We start from the raw sequence: 19,384 nt of genomic DNA, 5'->3' as shown, positions 1-19,384 counted from the left end.
TGGGATCCATATTTCGTTGTCCAAGTGATCCTTTATGTGGGTCTCAGTGAAAGCCGCGAACATTGCCTTTGCCTCTGCAAGCAGTCCACGGATGAAAGGTATTTTGTTGTTTGTTGCTGGCTTTAGACCCTGTATATTTGCAAAGAAGAATGTTATCGGACTGGTGGTATTGTTGGTACTGGGGGGGGGGGGATTTTTTTTTCCGGCATTAGTATCTGTATCTGTTGGTTTGGAGTGGAGGCCATCGACTGTGGTTCCACTCCAGGAATGACTGGATTTGGTGTACGATTTCTGCCATTTCCTGCCAGTTTTTTTTCCTTCCTGGCACTAAAAAAACCTCTCTCTCTTGAGTGGCTGTGGCTACCCAGGTTTTCCCATGGCCTGGATGTTTTGTATCTTTTTGTCCCCTTTAGATGGTATGCCTGGCAATTTAAGTTATAGCACAGTCTTTCCTGTACTGAAGAGGTACACAGTTCAGGTTGAAAAAGCTTACAGGAAGGGAGTTTGCATTTTCCTGTTGTCATATGGGCATGGCATTTTCTAGGGTGGTCATAGTTGCACGTCCCATCTGTTTTTCCAGATTTCCCATGCCAGCAGATACCGAGTGCATAGTATGTGCACAGGCTTGGTTTCCGTTTGCCTTGGGTTTCTGTGACTGTATTCCCTGTTGGTGCATGTTTCCCTGTCTTACTTCTATCCTCCCTAGCACCAACAATGGAGCTCCCACCAGTTGTTTTTGGTAATATATCCTCACTATTGCTAGTGGAGTCCTCTTGTTTGCTATTTCCTGCGGTATTTCTAGTTTGCAATATTGGTTTTATCTTATCTTTGACTACACTTGTTTCCCTACTATGGCTCCTGTCCCCTATGAGGTCATTTATATGTATTCCTTCCTGCGTATAATTCCCGTCTACCTGGACAAAATCTCCAGGTTCCCCATTACTGTCTCCCAGGACAGCATCTCCAGCTTCCCCATTACTGTCTCCCAGGTGGTGCTTGTTCATTTATTTATTTGTTATTAGTGCCTTTAATTTATCACTGAAATTTGGGATGTTTGTGTGGGGTATCCGGTAAATGGCACCGATTGTTATAGGCGTCTTAAGGTTTTTTACAGTAAAATTTGCAAAAATGTATTCCCCACATTCGTCACTAAAGCAAGTGGTGCTAATACAAGATAGGAAAACATAGACAACCGGTGTAAGGAAACACGCTCAATGTGTTCCGTAGCTCGATCGCTAGCGCACTCAGCTCACACACTGAGGTCCGGGGTTCGAATCTCCTCTGGTACGGCTGAAAAACATTAGGGACGTGTTTCCTTAAGACACTTGCTGTCCCCGTTCCTGTTCACCCATCACGGCAAAACGAGTACCTGGGTGTTAGTCGACTGGTCAAAACTGACATTATTTAAATGGGAAGCCAGTTATTCAACTCAGGTAAAGTGTGGGTGTCCCACTCTGCTGGGTCTAGACAAAAGGGTTCACTTGTTCTAATTGGAAACTTCTGGTTTCTGTTTCTATTTACAAAGGGACTCCTGTTCCTTAAAGGACCCCAATGGAAATAAGTCACACTGACATTTTTGGGTTATCCCATGTTCTCTACACATGTGCTGCTATGTATGATAATCTATATAGCTGTATTTGTGTATACCTGAATAAACTTACTTAACCTTTTATTCAGTGTCCGAGCAATGACCAATATACTGTGTCCGTACATAAGGCAGCAGAGCGCCAGACTGCGTAAGCTGTCAGTGGACCTTACAACCCCAACAACAACTTCACCTCCTGAGGGAGAGAAAGAAATAAGGAGTTTTGTCTTTCCTCTAACATGGTGCGGTTAATTACTGTATTTTATTTGGTATGAAGTCGGCAAAGATTGCAAAGTAACATTAGTATTATCAAGTGTACTTGGGTCGGAACATTGTTGTAGATTAAACATTGGAAGTGTAGTTTAGTAAATTTGAATTTTTATGACATTTTGTACCTATCTAGTAAGGTTCCTTGATGTTGGTGAGGGGCTCTTGATCTAGGGAATTGGATCTGTACTCCAGTTCCCTGAATTAAGCCTGAATACATTCCACATCCCACCCCCACAGGCACTGTATAATCCTACGGGTTTAACGCTTTCCCCTTGCCTGGAGTTTACCTGGAGAGAGTTCCGGGGGTCAACGCCCCCGCGGCCCGGTCTGTGACCAGGCCTCCTGGTGGATCAGAGCCTGATCAACCAGGCTGTTACTGCTGGCTGCACGCAAACCAACGTACGAGCCACAGCCCGGCTGGTCAGGAACCGACTTTAGGTGCTTGTCCAGTGCCAGCTTGAAGACTGCCAGGGGTCTGTTGGTAATCCCCCTTATGTATGCTGGGAGGCAGTTGAACAGTCTCGGGCCCCTGACACTTATTGTATGGTCTCTTAACGTGCTAGTGACACCCCTGCTTTTCATTGGGGGGATGGTGCATCGTCTGCCAAGTCTTTTGCTTTCGTTGTGAGTGATTTTCGTGTGCAAGTTCGGTACTAGTCCCTCTAGGATTTTCCAGGTGTATATAATCATGTATCTCTCCCGCCTGCGTTCCAGGGAATACAGGTTTAGAAACCTCAAGCGCTCCCAGTAATTGAGGTGTTTTATCTCCGTTATTCACGCCGTGAAGGTTCTCTGTACATTTTCTAGGTCAGCAATTTCACCTGCCTTGAAAGGTGCTGTTAGTGTGCAGCAATATTCCAGCCTAGATAGAACAAGTGACCTGAAGAGTGTCATCATGGGCTTGGCATCCCTAGTTTTGAAGGTTCTCATTATCCATCCTGTCATTTTTCTAGCGGATGCGATTGATACAATGTTATGGTCCTTGAAGGTGAGATCCTCCGACATGATTATAATAATAATGACATTTTGTAAATTTTCTTCTGATGTTTACATGATGTTTCAGACCTAAGGTCTGTCTTGATAATGTCTTCACCTTACACCCAGGAGCCAGGGAGTGCTCTCCAGAAAAGGTGAAATGTTACCTGGAATATACCTGGAGGGGGTTTTGGGGGTCAACGCCCCCGGATTACAGACTTGATCAACCAGGCTGTTACTCCTGGTGGCACATAAACTAATGTACAAGTCACAGCTCGGCTGTCTTGAAGACAGTCGGGTCTATTTGTAAGCCCCTTTATGTATGCTGGGAGGCAGTTAAACAGTCTTGGGCCCCTGACACTTATTGTGTTGTCTTTTAGCGTACCTGTGGCGCCCCTGATTTTCACTGGGGTGATCTTACATCTCCTGCTAAGTCTTCTGCGTTCATTGGGGGTGATTTCCATGTGCACTTTTGGGAATAGCCCCTCTAGGATTTTCAATTGTATGTTATAATATATCTTTCTTGCCCACAGTCCAGGGAGTACAGATCAAGAGACTTCAACCGTTCTCAGTAATTTAGGTGCTTTATTGTACTTATACATGCTGTGACAGTTCTCTGTATATTCTCAAGGTCTTCAATTTCACCTGCCTTGAAAGGTGCCATTAGTTTACAGCAATATTTCAGCTTAGCTTATTATTATTATTATTATTATTATTATTATTATTATTATTATTATTATTATTATTATTATTATTATTATTATAATCAAGGGGAAGCACTAAACCCATAGGATTATACAGCGCCTGTGAAGGGGGGGGGATGTGGAAGGTATTCGAGCTTAATTCCCCTCAGGGAAAGTTCCCTGAATTAAGCCAGAATACCTTTCACATCTCTCCCATAGGCACTGCATAATCCTGCAGGTTTAGTGCTCCCCCTTGATTATAGTAATGATAATTGAGCTTAATTCAGGAAACTGGAGCATAGATTCAATTCCCTAGATCAAGAGCCCCTCACCAGCATCAAGGAACCTTCCTTGAGGGGATTCCAGCTTAGAGAGAGAGAGAGAACAAGCATAAGTGCTCGTAATAAAGCTAACAGAATCCTTGGCTTCATAGCAAGAAGTATAAGTAATAGAAGTCCTCAGGTTGTTCTTCAACTCTATATATCCTTGGTTAAGCCTCATTTAGATTATGCTGCATAGTTTTGGTCACTATATTACAGAATGGATATAAATGCAATGGAAAATGTACAAAGGAGGATGACAAAGTTGATCCCGTGTATCAGAAATCTTCCCTATGAGGATAGACTGAGGGCCCTGAATCTGCACTCTCTGGAAATTAGGGGAGATATGATTAAGGAGAGTGCAAAAATTATAGGGGGATAAGTCTGTTGAGTATACCTGGCAAAGTGTATGGTAGAGTTATTATTGAAAGAATTAAGAGTAAGACGGAGAATAGGATAGCAGATGAACAAGGAGGCTTTAGGAAAGGTAGGGGGTGTGTGGACCAGGTGTTTACAGTGAAACATATAAGTGAACAGTATTTAGATAAGGCTAAAGAGGTCTTTGTGGCATTTATGGATTTGGAAAAGGCGTATGACAGGGTGGATAGGGGGGCAATGTGGCAGATGTTGCAGGTGTATGGTGTAGGAGGTAGGTTACTGAAAGCAGTGAAGAGTTTTTACGAGGATAGTGAGGCTCAAGTTAGAGTATGTAGGAAAGAGGGAAATTATTTCCCAGTAAAAGTAGGCCTTAGACAAGGATGTGTGATGTCACCGTGGTTGTTTAATATATTTATAGATGGGGTTGTAAGAGAAGAAAATGCGAGGGTCTTGGCAAGAGGTGTGGAGTTAAAAGATAAAGAATCACACATAAAGTGGGAGTTGTCACAGTTGTTCTTTGCTGATGACACTGTGCTCTTGGGAGATTCTGAAGAGAAGTTGCAGAGATTGGTGGATGAATTTGGTTGGGTGTGCAAAAGAAGAAAATTGAAAGTGAATACAGGAAAGAGTAAGGTTATGAGGATAACAAAAAGATTAGGTGATGAAAGATTGAATATCAGATTGGAGGGAGAGAGTATGGAGGAGGTGAATGTATTCAGATATTTGGGAGTGGACGTGTCAGCGGATGGGTCTATGAAAGATGAGGTGAATCATGGAATTGATGAGGGGAAAAGGGTGAGTGGTGCACTTAGGAGTCTCTGGAGACAAAGAACTTTGTCCTTGGAGGCAAAGAGGGGAATGTATGAGAGTATAGTTTTACCAACGCTCTTATATGGGTGTGAAGCATGGGTGATGAATGTTGCAGCGAGGAGAAGGCTGGAGGCAGTGGAGATGTCATGTCTGAGAGCAATGTGTGGTGTGAATATAATGCAGAGAATTCGTAGTTTGGAAGTTAGGAGGAGGTGCGGGATTACCAAAACTGTTGTCCAGAGGGCTGAGGAAGGGTTGTTGAGGTGGTTCGGACATGTGGAGAGAATGGAGCGAAACAGAATAACTTCAAGAGTGTATCAGTCTGTAGTGGAAGGAAGGCGGGGTAGGGGTCGGCCTAGGAGAGGTTGGAGGGAGGGGGTAAAGGAGGTTTTGTGTGTGAGGGGCTTGGACTTCCAGCAGGCATGCGTGAGCGTGTTTGATAGGAGTGAATGGAGACAAATGGTTTTTAATACTTGACGTGCTGTTGGAGTGTGAGCAAAGTAACATTTATGAAGGGGTTCAGGGAAACCGGCAGGCTGGACTTGAGTCCTGGAGATGGGAAGTACAGTGCCTGCACTCTGAAGGAGGGGTGTTAATGTTGCAGTTTAAAAACTGTAGTGTAAAGCACCCTTCTGGCAAGACAGTGATGGAGTGAATGATGGTGAAAGTTTTTCTTTTTCGGGCCACCCTGCCTTGGTGGGAATCGGCCAGTGTGATAAAAAAAAAAAAAAAAATGATTAAGGTGTATACAGTGGACCCCCGGTTAACGATTTTAATCCGTGCAAGAGGGCTCATCGTTATGCGAAATAATCGTTATGCGAATGAATTTTCCCCATAAGAAATAATGGAAATCAAATTAATCCGTGCAAGACGCCCAAAAGTATGAAAAAATTTTTTTTTACCACATGAAATGTTAATTTTAATACACACAAACTGAAAAAGGCATGCACAATTAAATGACACTTACTTTTATTGAAGATCTGGTGATGATTGATGGGATGGGAGGAGGGGAGAGCATTATCTTCTTACTGTTTAGAAGGGGAATCCCCTTCCATTACGACTTGAGGTAGCAAGTCCTTTTCCGGGGTTACTTCCCTTCTTCTTTTAATGCCACTAGGACCAGCTTGAGAGTCACTGGACCTCTGTCGCACAACAAATCTGTCCATAGAGCTCTGTACCTCCCGTTCCTTTACGATTTGTCTAAAATGGGCCACAACATTGTCATTGAAATAGTCACCAGCACGGCTTGCAACAGCTGTGTCAGGGTGATTTTCATCTATAAAGGTTTGCAGTTCAACCCACTGTGCACACATTTCCTTAATCTTTGAAGTAGGCACAATGGATTCCACAACTGGCATAGGCTTCTCAGGGTTAGCCCCAAACCCTTCAAAATCTTTCTTAATTTCCATACTAATTCTCACCCTTTTTACCACAGGGTTGGCACTAGAAGCTTTCTTGGGGCCCATGGTCACTTATTTTCCAGAAACAGCACCGAAAACACTGTAATAATACGAAATATTCCGAGTGTATGCTTGGATGTTACCGCGGAGGCTGGCTGGTAAACAATGGGACGGCCGGCACATGTGAGGCTGGCTGAGGGCACATTGGACGCGTCTCGGACGAAAATCGGTAAGCGGGTTTTTAATCGGTATGCGCGGCAAAAATTTTGCGATAAAAGTAATCGGTATGCGGAAAAATCGCTATGTGATGCCATCGTTATGCGGGGGTCCACTGTAAATGGAAAACAGGAATTAATGAAGGGTATGTAAATAGTGTGCTAAAAATATCTAACATGGACAGGACTTGCAGCAATGGTTTTAAATTGGAAAAATTCAGATTCAGGAAGTATATAGGAAAGCACTGGTTTGGTAATCGAGTTGTGGATGAATGGAACAAACTCCCGAGTACTGTCATAGAAGCTAAGACGTTGTGTAGTTTTAAGAATAGGTTGGATAAATATATGAGTGGGTGTGGGTGGGTGAGAGTTGGACTTGACTGGCTTGTGCTACTAGGTCGGATGCTGTGCTCCTCCCTTAACCCTTAAACTGTCCAAGCAGATCTACGTTTACATGCGTAGTGCTCCAAAAGTAGATCTATGTTTTTTTTTACATATTTTTAAATATAACAAAAAAAAAAACGTAGATCAAAGTTTTTTTTACACTTTTTCAAATGTAAAAAAAGAAAAGAAGATCTACTTTTTTTACATACTTTCAAATGTTGAAAAAACGTAGATATACGTTTGGACAGTTTAAGGGTTAAGTGACATGTCTGACCTCACTAGGTCAAGGCATGGCTTAAGCCAGTGGAAGAATTAGACCTGCTTTGCATAGGCCAATATGCATGTTGCAGTGTTCGGTCTTTCTTATGTTGTTATGAAGAGAATCATCATGGGCTTTGCATCTTTAGTTTTGAAGCTTCCCATTATCCATCCTTTCATTTTCCTAGCAGATATGGAAGATACATTATTGTGATGTTTAAAAGTGAGATTCTCTGACATTATCACTCCCTGGTCCTTCACATTAGTTTTTTTGCTCGTTTGTGTGGTTGGAATTTGTTTTATACTCCCATATAGTTTTAATTTTCTCGAGTTTTCCATAGTAGAGTGATTGAAATTTGTCTTCATTGAACTTCATATTTAAAATATTTTTTGATGTCTGCTTGGAGATTCGCAGTGTCTTCAGTAAGTCAGTCAGTAAGTCAGTAAAATAGTAAGTCAGTAAGTCAGTAAAATAGTAAGTCAGTCAGTGTTGTGCCCCCCTGAAAGAGACACAAAGTATATAATGTATATTTGATGTACAGTGGACCCTCGTTTTTTGTAATTAATCCATTCCAGAGAGTGTGACTAATGGCCAAATTGACGATTTGCGAAACCATTTTCCCCATAAGAAATAATGTAAATCCAATTAATCCATTCCAGACATTCAAAAGTATTAAAACAAAATTTTTTACATGAGATATAGGTGTACATACATAGAAAACAATGAGACATGAAGAATAAAACAATAATATGACACTTACCTTTACTGAAGATTCTTCTTAGTGTATGGAAGACAGGAGGAGGGGAGAGGATGGAGAAATTACTGTTTGGAAAGGGAATCCCCTTCCATAAAGACTTCAAGTACCAAATCCTTTTCTGGGGTTACTTCCCTTCTTTGTTTTCTAATGCCACTAGTACCAGCTTGAGAGTCACTGCACACTTGTGGCAGGAAATATCTATTCAGAGAGCTCTGTTTCTGGCATCTCTTTAAAATTTCTCTAAAATGGAACAAGACATTGTCGTTGTACATTTTGCCGACACTGCTTACAACAGCTTTGTTAGGGTGATGTTCCTCCACAAATCTTTCCATCCTACTCCACATTGCACAAATCACCATCAATACCATCACTAGCACCCTCTACCACCATCACTAGCACCCTCTACCACCATCACAATCACTATCACTACCACCACCACTTTTATATTTTTCTACAATCTTTTTCTTTAATTCTATCGGGTTTGTCACCTTCTTTACCAAAGGGCTGGCACTAGCTTTCTTTGGGCCCATGGTGGCTTATTTAGCAGTTGCAAGCACTAAAAAGAATGGAATATTACGAAATGTATCATATGAACACGTGGGATCGTGCTCACTCGCTGATAAACAATGGCACACTGACTGTGAATGATGTTTGGGGGCCACTCGTACGCGTTTTGGACGAATGACTATTTGCGAGTCAAACGGCGATTCATGGGTCAATATTTTGATGAAAAAATATTACGATTTGCAAAAATTACGAATTCCAATGCTTACGAAAAATATCTTTCAGATATTTTTATATTGCTGATGTTTTCATTAATAGCTAAAATGAAAATATCTTGCTTTACACTATTATTTGACTTAGCTATGTCATTAGGTATGATGTAACATTTACACTTCACCGCACTCACTGTTCAAGAGTTGTGGTTAGCTGTTTGCATTGGTAAACTGCTTAGCTAATTATCAGCTCGCTTGTTTACCTGCTGGCATCTCTGCAATACCAGGGGTGAGTCACATGATATCACCTGATGTGAGGCCTGTAGTCAAGAAATTGCTCTCTCTCCATAGCTGGTCATTGCTTGATCAGCACCGAGCTCTCCATCTTGCAAGAACCCTTGTAAGATCTGTTCTTGCAAGAGTTGCACTGAAGCAAAGGTTCAGTGCAATGCTTGTATACACCTTGCTGAATTTAAACAGCACTTCAGAAGAATATTTTATTTTTTTATTATCACACCGGCCGATTCCCACCAAGGCAGGGTGGCCCGAAAAAGAAAAACTTTCACCATCATTCACTCCATCACTGTCTTTCCAGAAGGGTGCTTTACACTACAGTTTTTAAACTGCAACATTAACACCCCTCCTTCAGAGTGCAGGCACTGTACTTCCCATCTCCAGGACTCAAGTCCGGCCTGCCGGTTTCCCTGAATCCCTTCATAAATGTTACTTTGCTCACACTCCAACAGCACGTCAAGTATTAAAAACCATTTGTCTCCATTCACTCCTATCAAACACGCTCACGCATGCCTGCTGGAAGTCCAAGCCCCTCGCACACAAAACCTCCTTTACCCCCTCCCTCCAACCCTTCCTAGGCCGACCCCTACCCCGCCTTCCTTCCACTACAGACTGATACACTCTTGAAGTCATTCTGTTTCGCTCCATTCTCTCTACATGTCCGAACCACCTCAACAACCCTTCCTCAGCCCTCTGGACAACAGTTTTGGTAATCCCGCACCTCCTCCTAACTTCCAAACTACGAATTCTCTGCATTATATTCACACCACACATTGCCCTCAGACATGACATCTCCACTGCCTCCAGCCTTCTCCTCGCTGCAACATTCATCACCCACGCTTCACACCCATATAATAGCGTTGGTAAAACTATACTCTCATACATTCCCCTCTTTGCCTCCAAGGACAAAGTTCTTTGTCTCCACAGACTCCTAAGTGCACCACTCACTCTTTTTCCCTCATCAATTCTATGATTCACCTCATCTTTCATAGACCCATCCGCTGACACGTTCACTCCCAAATATCTGAATACGTTCACCTCCTCCATACTCTCTCCCTCCAATCTGATATTCAATCTTTCATCACCTAATCTTTTTGTTATCCTCATAACCTTACTCTTTCCTGTATTCACCTTTAATTTTCTTCTTTTGCACACCCTACCAAATTCATCCACCAATCTCTGCAACTTCTCTTCAGAATCTCCCAAGAGCACAGTGTCATCAGCAAAGAGCAGCTGTGACAACTCCCACTTTGTGTGTGATTCTTTATCTTTTAACTCCACGCCTCTTGCCAAGACCCTCGCATTTACTTCTCTTACAACCCCATCTATAAATATATTAAACAACCACGGTGACATCACACATCCTTGTCTAAGGCCTACTTTTACTGGGAAAAAATTTCCCTCTTTCCTACATACTCTAACTTGAGCCTCACTATCCTCGTAAAAACTCTTCACTGCTTTCAGTAACCTACCTCCTACACCATACACTTGCAACATCTGCCACATTGCCCCCCTATCCACCCTGTCATACGCCTTTTCCAAATCCATAAATGCCACAAAGACCTCTTTAGCCTTATCTAAATACTGTTCACTTATATGTTTCACTGTAAACACCTGGTCCACACACCCCCTACCTTTCCTAAAGCCTCCTTGTTCATCTGCTATCCTATTCTCCGTCTTACTCTTAATTCTTTCAATTATAACTCTACCATACACTTTACCAGGTACACTCAACAGACTTATCCCCCTATAATTTTTGCACTCTCTTTTATCCCCTTTGCCTTTATACAAAGGAACTATGCATGCTCTCTGCCAGTCCCTAGGTACCTTACCCTCTTCCATACATTTATTAAATAATTGCACCAACCACTCCAAAACTATATCCCCACCTGCTTTTAACATTTCTATCTTTATCCCATCAATCCCGGCTGCCTTACCCCCTTTCATTTTACCTACTGCCTCACGAACTTCCCCCACACTCACAACTGGCTCTTCCTCACTCCTACAAGATGTTATTCCTCCTTGCCCTATACACGAAATCACAGCTTCCCTATCTTCATCAACATTTAACAATTCCTCAAAATATTCCTTCCATCTTCCCAATACCTCTACCTCTCCATTTAATAACTCTCCTCTCCTATTTTTAACTGACAAATCCATTTGTTCTCTAGGCTTTCTTAACTTGTTAATCTCACTCCAAAACTTTTTCTTATTTTCAACAAAATTTGTTGATAACATCTCACCCACTCTCTCATTTGCTCTCTTTTTACATTGCTTCACCACTCTCTTAACTTCTCTCTTTTTCTCCATATACTCTTCCCTCCTTGCATCACTTCTACTTTGTAAAAACTTCTCATATGCTAACTTTTTCTCCCTTACTACTCTCTTTACATCATCATTCCACCAATCGCTCCTCTTCCCTCCTGCACCCACTTTCCTGTAACCACAAACTTCTGCTGAACACTCTAACACTACATTTTTAAACCTACCCCATACCTCTTCGACCCCATTGCCTATGCTCTCATTAGCCCATCTATCCTCCAATAGCTGTTTATATCTTACCCTAACTGCCTCCTCTTTTAGTTTATAAACCTTCACCTCTCTCTTCCCTGATGCTTCTATTCTCCTTGTATCCCATCTACCTTTTACTCTCAGTGTAGCTACAACTAGAAAGTGATCTGATATATCTGTGGCCCCTCTATAAACATGTACATCCTGAAGTCTACTCAACAGTCTTTTATCTACCAATACATAATCCAACAAACTACTGTCATTTCGCCCTACATCATATCGTGTATACTTATTTATCCTCTTTTTCTTAAAATATGTATTACCTATAACTAAACCCCTTTCTATACAAAGTTCAATCAAAGGGCTCCCATTATCATTTACACCTGGCACCCCAAACTTACCTACCACACCCTCTCTAAAAGTTTCTCCTACTTTAGCATTCAAGTCCCCTACCACAATTACTCTCTCACTTGGTTCAAAGGCTCCTATACATTCACTTAACATCTCCCAAAATCTCTCTCTCTCCTCTGCATTCCTCTCTTCTCCAGGTGCATACACGCTTATTATGACCCACTTCTCGCATCCAACCTTTACTTTAATCCACATAATTCTTGAATTTACACATTCATATTCTCTTTTCTCCTTCCATAACTGATCATTTAACATTACTGCTACCCCTTCCTTTGCTCTAACTCTCTCAGATACTCCAGATTTAATCCCATTTATTTCCCCCCACTGAAACTCTCCTACCCCCTTCAGCTTTGTTTCGCTTAGGGCCAGGACATCCAACTTCTTTTCATTCATAACATCAGCAATCATCTGTTTCTTGTCATCCGCACTACATCCACGCACATTTAAGCAACCCAGTTTTATAAAGTTTTTCTTCTTCTCTTTTTTAGTAATTGTATACAGGAGAAGGGGTTACTAGCCCATTGCTCCCGGCATTTTAGTCGCCTCATACGACACGCATGGCTTACGGAGGAAAGATTCTTTTCCACTTCCCCATGGACAATAGAAGAAATAAAAAAGAACAAGAGCTATTTAGAAAAAGGAGAAAAACCTAGATGTATGTATATATATATATGCATGTGCGTGTCTGTGAAGTGTGACCAAAGTGTAAGTAGGAGTAGCAAGATATCCCTGTTATCTTAGCGTGTTTATGAGACAGAAAAAGAAACCAGCAATCCTACCATCATGCAAAACAGTTACAGGTTTTTGTTTCACAGTCATCTGGCAGGACGGTAGTACTTCCCTGGGTGGTTGCTGTCTACCAACCTACTACCTCAGAAATACTAGCAAAATAGCTATGAGTTTGGTAGACTGGAACAAAAGAATGGGCCAAAAATAGGGCATAAATTGGGTGAAATCACCAATGCATAAATATCGCTGTTGGGCTAAGTGTATTCTAACCTAACCACTCTGTAATTTGGCAAAGTCACTAATCTGGCACCCTACAGGTCCCGATGATACCAGATTAGTGATGGCCGACCTGTACTATGGGACCGACCTGCACTTCAAAACCATAGTACAACCCTGAAAGGGGTAATATGTAACATAGTTTATATTTGCAAAAGCATTCTGGTAGGTAATTTAACTGCAGTGAGATACAATAACTCTGGGGCCATCACAACCCTCAACTCAATAACAACCATGTTCTTATAACCTTGAAAAGCTTTTTTCATGATCTTATTGTCTCTTCATGTTTTCTTGGATAACTGTCATTTATATTATGGTGGGTATTACTCTGGACACACTTATTTAGCTGGTAAAATGTGGTATTGTTTACTGATATATGCAAGTGATATCTTATAGCAGTTGATAGCCTATTTTTGCGCACACAATGTACAGAATTTCTGACTTCTCCAGTACAACTCTCAGCTTTAGTGCCAAAGCCTCAACCATCCACCTCAGCAAACAATCCTCAGCCTTCCACCTCAGCCCAGTAGGGCCACAGCATCCTTCCCCATTCTGTTTAGAGTTATTGGCATACACCAGCAACCACAATACAGTGTATAAGGTAAGAAATATTATTTTTGTAACATTTGTAGTCTTAAACAATGCATTACACATAATACTTCACAACAGTGAACAACAGTTATATTATCATCTTTATTTTTTTTATGATTTGGAACCCTAAAAAAAAAAATTGTTTGCTTTTTTTTTGGGGGGGGGGAGGTCCAAGGAACATAACCCTATTTTTCCCATAAGTATTTCATTGCGTTTAACACAATTTTGTCTTGCACTGAATTTTCAAAAACATAACTATGGTGTTAGTCAGTGGTCTCCTGTATTTCCATTTTCACTCTGTACTCTTCTGTATCTTTTTTTAAAATTTCCCAGATTACTTAAATCAGTCAAGTGGTGTACAATATAGATACATTTGAATTCCAGGATATTTTGTCAGCAGTGCATAGGAGTGACTTGGAATGGCTAGAAACACACATTTCGTATCATGAAATTGATTGGCGGAAGTGTGTTCATAGTAAATCAGGTGACACTGCTCTTCATGTTGCTGCTCTGACTGGCTCTACTCAAGTCACAAGGTATGTATATCAGCCTCTCAGTATTTTATCTGTAACCCTTTCAGGGTTGGTGCCGTACAAGTACGGCTTGCATGCCAGGGTTGGTGCTGTACTAGTACGCCTAAATTCTAGCACCTTCAAATCTAACGAGAGAAAGCTGGTAGGCCTACATATGAAAGAATGGGTCTATGTGGCCAGTGTGCACAGTAGAAAAGAAATCTTGCAGCACACAGTGCATAATGAGAAAAAAACTCTGACCGTGTTTTTGGTTTAAAACAGCGACTTTGGAGTGTATTTTTGTACACGTGCTGTTGGAGTGTGAGCAAAGTAACATTTATGAAGGGATTCAGGGAAACCGGCAGGCCGGACTTGAGTCCTGGAGATGGGAAGTACAGTGCCTGCACTCTGAAGGAGGGGTGTTAATGTTGCAGTTTAAAAACTGTAGTGTAAAGCACCCTTCTGGCAAGACAGTGATGGAGTGAATGATGGTGAAAGTTTTTCTTTTTCGGGCCACCCTGCCTTGGTGGGAATCGGCCGGTGTGATAATAAAAAAAAAAAAAAAAAAAAAAAAAAAAAAAAAAAAAAAAAAAAAAATAATGATGGCTGTATTCTAGTTTTCCTGGTCTCATTTTATAGAATGGAAGATGTATTATGGAAATTGAGATGATTTTTATTGGTTTTACAATGAAAAGTACAGTGGACTCTCGACTAACGCTATTAATCCGTTCCTGAGAGCTCATCGTTAGTCAAAATTATCGTTAGTCAGGTTAATTTTCCCCATAAGAAATAATGGAAATCAAATTAATCTGTGTAGGACACCCCAAAGTATGAAAAAAAATTGTTTTTACCACATGAAATATTAATTTTAATACACACAAACTGAAGAAGACATGCATAGTTACATGACACTTACCTTTATTGAAGATCAGGTGATGATTGATGGGATGGGAGGAGGGGAGAGTGTTGATGGTCTTAGTGTTTAGAAGGGGAATCCCCTTCCATTAGGACTTGAGGTGGCAAGTCCTTTTCCGGGGTTACTTCCCTTCCCTTTAAATCTCTCAAACCAACCTTTGCTGGCCTTAAATTCACTCACATCACCACTAGTTGCTGGCATTTTTTTAATTAAATCATCATGAAACTTCCTAGCCTTTTCACATATGATCGCTTGAGAGATGCTATCTCCTGCTATCTGTTTTTCGTTTATCCACACCAGTAACAGTCTCTCAACATCTTCGAGTACTTGCGATCTCAGTTTCGAAAACATAGTTGCACCTTTGGCAAGAACAGCTTCCTTGATTGCCGTTTTCTTGCCCACAATAGTAGCGATGGTTGATTCGGGTTTTGTGTACAACCTGGCCAGCTCGGAGACACGCACTCCACTTTCATACTTAGCAATGATCTCTTTCTTCATATCCATAGTAATTCTCACCCTTTTTGCTGCAGGGTTGGCACTAGAAGCTTTCTTGGGCCCATGGTGACTTATTTTGCAGGTGCAATAACTAAAAAGGCTGTGATAATATGAAATGTTCCGATTGTATGCTTGGAAGCGACCGCGATGCCTGGCTGGCTTGTAAACACTGGCCAGAAGTGGACGCGTCTCAGACAGAACTAATAGTGTTGGTCGAGTTTTTTAGCACTAGTCGAGGCAAAATTTTTGCGTTAAAATGTATTGCTAGTCGGATTTATCGTTAATCGATGTCATCGTTGGTCGAGGGTCCGCTGTACCTTGAAATTGAGCTCAAAGTAGCAGAAATGTTTGATTTTTGCCCAAATTCAAAAGTAAATAAAAGCCATGCGTCCAATACATGTCAACTGGTGAATCTAATATTCTTTCACAAGTGCGTTGATATTATTTATACCATTTCTACACCATTTCTACACTAATGCAGTAATCTGCATAACAGTAAATCTATATTTTGTGTGAATAAAAATTCAAAGTGGAAAGCAAAAGAAATGTAACAGAGGCCTGGAGATGTGACTAATGAACAGTGGAAATGTTATTTTAGTGCCAGGAATGTCTATCTTGTTTATTCTGGACCCTATTTGGAAATTGGCATCTTTTGAAATTTGTGTGAAATTGGCAAAATTGCCAATTTCTGATCACATTATTGGATAGTGGAAATCAGAAAATGGGTGGTTTCTTGTACTCATTCGATAGAAAAAATGGAGTTCTAGGAAAATAGGTATGATTTTTTTTTTGTCAACTGATACATTGGAATTGGCTGATAATAGGGCTCAAAGTGGGCAAAATCGCCGAAGCGTAAACATTGCCGAGACCACTAACTTCGCGGGAGCATAAAATTTCATACTTTTGGTGTCATTATGATCGGGAAAAGATTCTCTGTCATTTCATAAGTAAAAATAATTATTTGTTTTTTCGAAAAATATCTGACCCTGAGAACAAGTTTAGGAGAGGCCCTGCCGACCCTGAAAGGGTTAATCCCTTGACTGTCGCAGCCCCAAATCCTGAGGTGTCTCTTGGTGTCGCAAAATTTGCAAAAAAAAAAAAAAAAATTCTTATGAAATGATAGAGAATATTTTCCCGATTGTAATGACACCAAAAGAATGAAATTGATGGAAAACTGACGGAATTATGCTCGCGAAATTAGCGACCTCTGCGATATTTACGAATCGGCGATTTCGCCCACTTTGAGCCCTATTTTTGGCTAATTCCATTGTTCCAGTCAAGCAAACTCATAGCTATTTCTTTAGAACTCCATTTTTTCTATCGACTGAGTACAAGAAACTGCCCATTTACTGATTTCAACTCCCAATAACGTGGTCAGAAATTCGCAATTTGACCAATTTCACGAAAATTAAAAAAATATGACAGTTTCAAAATAGGTTCCAGAATGAACAATGCAGACATTCCTGGTTCTAAAATAACATTTTCTTTGTTCATCAGTCATATCTCCAGGCCCCTCTGATATTACTGTTGCTTTCAATTCAATTCAATTCAATTCAAGTTTATTCTCTATAAGGGTTACAATGTGGGGTTTACAGGTTTTGGGTATTGTGTGGTTTACATGTTATAAAATACTAATTATAGAGGGGGCCACTAGGACACCTAGCCTGGCTAGGCATTTCGAGCGGACTTAGATTAATTCTTAACATTAAATCCTTACAGATTATGGTATTAAGGCTAAGTGATTACATCATAATTTGTGAGTTTAGCAATGTGAATGCTTTTGTTTTGGCACAATACAAAGTGTATATTGGAGTATCATAGGCAAACTTATGACTAGTTAGGATTTATTATTTTAAGATTAAGATTAGTATTTCTGGGTTTATAGTCAGTGGGTGAGTGAGTGTAATTGTGAACCACCAGGTGGTTATCATGTAGTTAGTTGTTGGGGTGGATCAGGGAGATAAGATGTTTTCTAACTGTAGTTTTGAAAGTGATGAATGTGTCTGCAGTTCTAGAGTTTTCAGGTAGGGTGTTCCAGATTTTAGGTCCTTTGAAATACATTGAATTTTTGTAAAGGTTTAGTCGAACACGGGGAATGTCATAGAGATGTTTGTGTCTGGTGTTATGCCTGTGGATCCTGTCACAACTATCAAGAAAGCATTTTAGGTCAAGGTTAATATTGGAATTTAACCCTTTGAGGGTTTTCGTCGTACTAGTACGTTTTACGCGTAGGGGTTTTTGACGTACTAGTACTCATAAATTCTAGCGGCCTCAAATCTAGTGGGAGAAAGCTGGTAGGCCTTCATATGAAAGAATGGGTCTATGTGGTCAGTGTGCACAGTCTAAAAAAAATCCTGCAGCACACAGTGCATAATGAGAAAAAAAAAACTTTGACCATTTTTTTTTAATAAATCAGCGACTTTGCAGTGTATTTTCGTATGGTATTTATTGTTGTATTCTAGTTTTCTTGGTCTCATTTTATAGAATGGAAGACATATTACAGAAATTGAGATGATTTTGACTGGTTTTACAAAGAAAGGTGCCTTGAAATTGAGCTCAAAGTAGCAGAAATGTTCGATTTTTACCAAACTTCAAAAGTAAACAAATCGTGCCAAGCGTGCAATACACGTCAACTGGTGAGTCTAATATTCTTTCACAAGTGCACCAATAATATTTATACCATTTTTTACACTAATGCAGTAGTCTGCATAACAGTAAATCTTACATTTTTTGTGAAAATAAAAATTCAAAGTGGAAAGCAAAAGAATATAAGAGGGGACTTGAGACATGACTAATGACTAGAGGAAATGTCATTTTAGTGCCAGGAATGTCTTTCTTGTTTATTCTGGACCCTATTCCGAAATTGGCATCTTTTGAAATTTGTGTGAAATTGGCAAAATTGCTAAATTCTGACCACTGTACTGGATAGTTGAATTTCATAAATGAGTGGTTTCTTGCATCCATTCGATAGAAAAAATGGAGTTCTAGCGAAATATTCATGTTTTTTGTCGACTAGTACAGTGAAATTGGCCGAAAATGGGGCTCAAAGTGGGCAAAATCGCCGATGCGTAAACATCGCCGAGACCGCTAACTTTGCGAGAGCATAATTCCGTAAGTTTTCTATCAAATTTCAAACTTTTGGTGTCTTTATGATCGGGAAAAGATTCTCTATCTTTTCATAAGAGAAAATAATTTTTTTTTTTTTTAAATTTGGCCGACCCTGAGAACGAGTTTCGGAGAGGGCCTGTCGACCCTCAAAGGGTTAAGGTCCTGTAGATATAGATTGCACAGTAGTAAGTGTGGATGTTCTGAACAGGGAGTAAGTTTAGATCTATGAAGAGTGGGGGGGTGTGTTGCCAGGGATGGGATTTAGTGATTATTGGGTTATTATTTGCTTTAGGTGTGTTGCTGCAGTTGAACCCCAAGCACAGATAGCATAGGTGAGGTATGGATATATACGTGAATGGTATAGTGTGAGAAGGGCAGTTTGCGGCACGTAGTATCGTATCTTGGAGAGGATCCCCACCGTTTTGGATACTTTTTTTGTTATGTGTTGGATATGGGTGCTGAAATTTAGGTTGTTGTCGAGGTATAGGCCAAGGAATTTGCCCTCATTCTGTCTGGCAATTAGAGTGTTGTCGATCTTAATGTTAAGTTGCGCAACACCTGCTCTGCTACCAAACATAATATAGTAGTTTTTACCAGTGTTAAGTGTAAGTTTATTGGCTGTCATCCAAGTCGATATTTTGAGCAGCTCCTCGTTAACAATGGTGTTGAGAGTGGCAAAATTAGGGTGGGAGATGACATAAGTCGTGTTGTCAGCAAAGAGAATGGGTTTCAGGCGTTGGGATATGTTTGGAAGATCATTGATGTAAATGAGGAAGAGCAGGGGTCCAA

The 19,384-nt window shown here is 40.6% G+C and overlaps 1 protein-coding gene across 4 annotated transcripts in view; it reads left to right on the top strand.

Annotated features, from left to right (window-relative positions):
* Positions 1–1,712: 1,712 nt before the first annotated feature.
* LOC128684524 (ankyrin repeat domain-containing protein 16-like) overlaps positions 1,713–19,384 on the top strand; it is a 239,184-nt gene continuing 221,512 nt past the window's right edge. For all 4 annotated transcript variants that reach the window (XR_011393974.1, XM_070099919.1, XM_070099920.1 and 1 more), the window contains exons 1-2: positions 1,713–1,827; positions 13,949–14,100. Coding sequence is in view for 3 of the 4 variants with exons in the window: in XM_070099919.1 (XP_069956020.1) it covers positions 1,825–1,827; positions 13,949–14,100 (155 nt within the window). In the remaining variant the exon portion in view is untranslated. The remainder of the gene's footprint in view (positions 1,828–13,948; positions 14,101–19,384) is intronic.

This window comes from Cherax quadricarinatus, chromosome 70, assembly GCF_038502225.1.
Source record: "Cherax quadricarinatus isolate ZL_2023a chromosome 70, ASM3850222v1, whole genome shotgun sequence".
NCBI lineage: Eukaryota > Metazoa > Arthropoda > Malacostraca > Decapoda > Parastacidae > Cherax > Cherax quadricarinatus.
The sequence above is the reverse complement of the archived record's forward strand: the minus strand, read 5'-3'. Positions and strand labels throughout refer to the sequence as shown.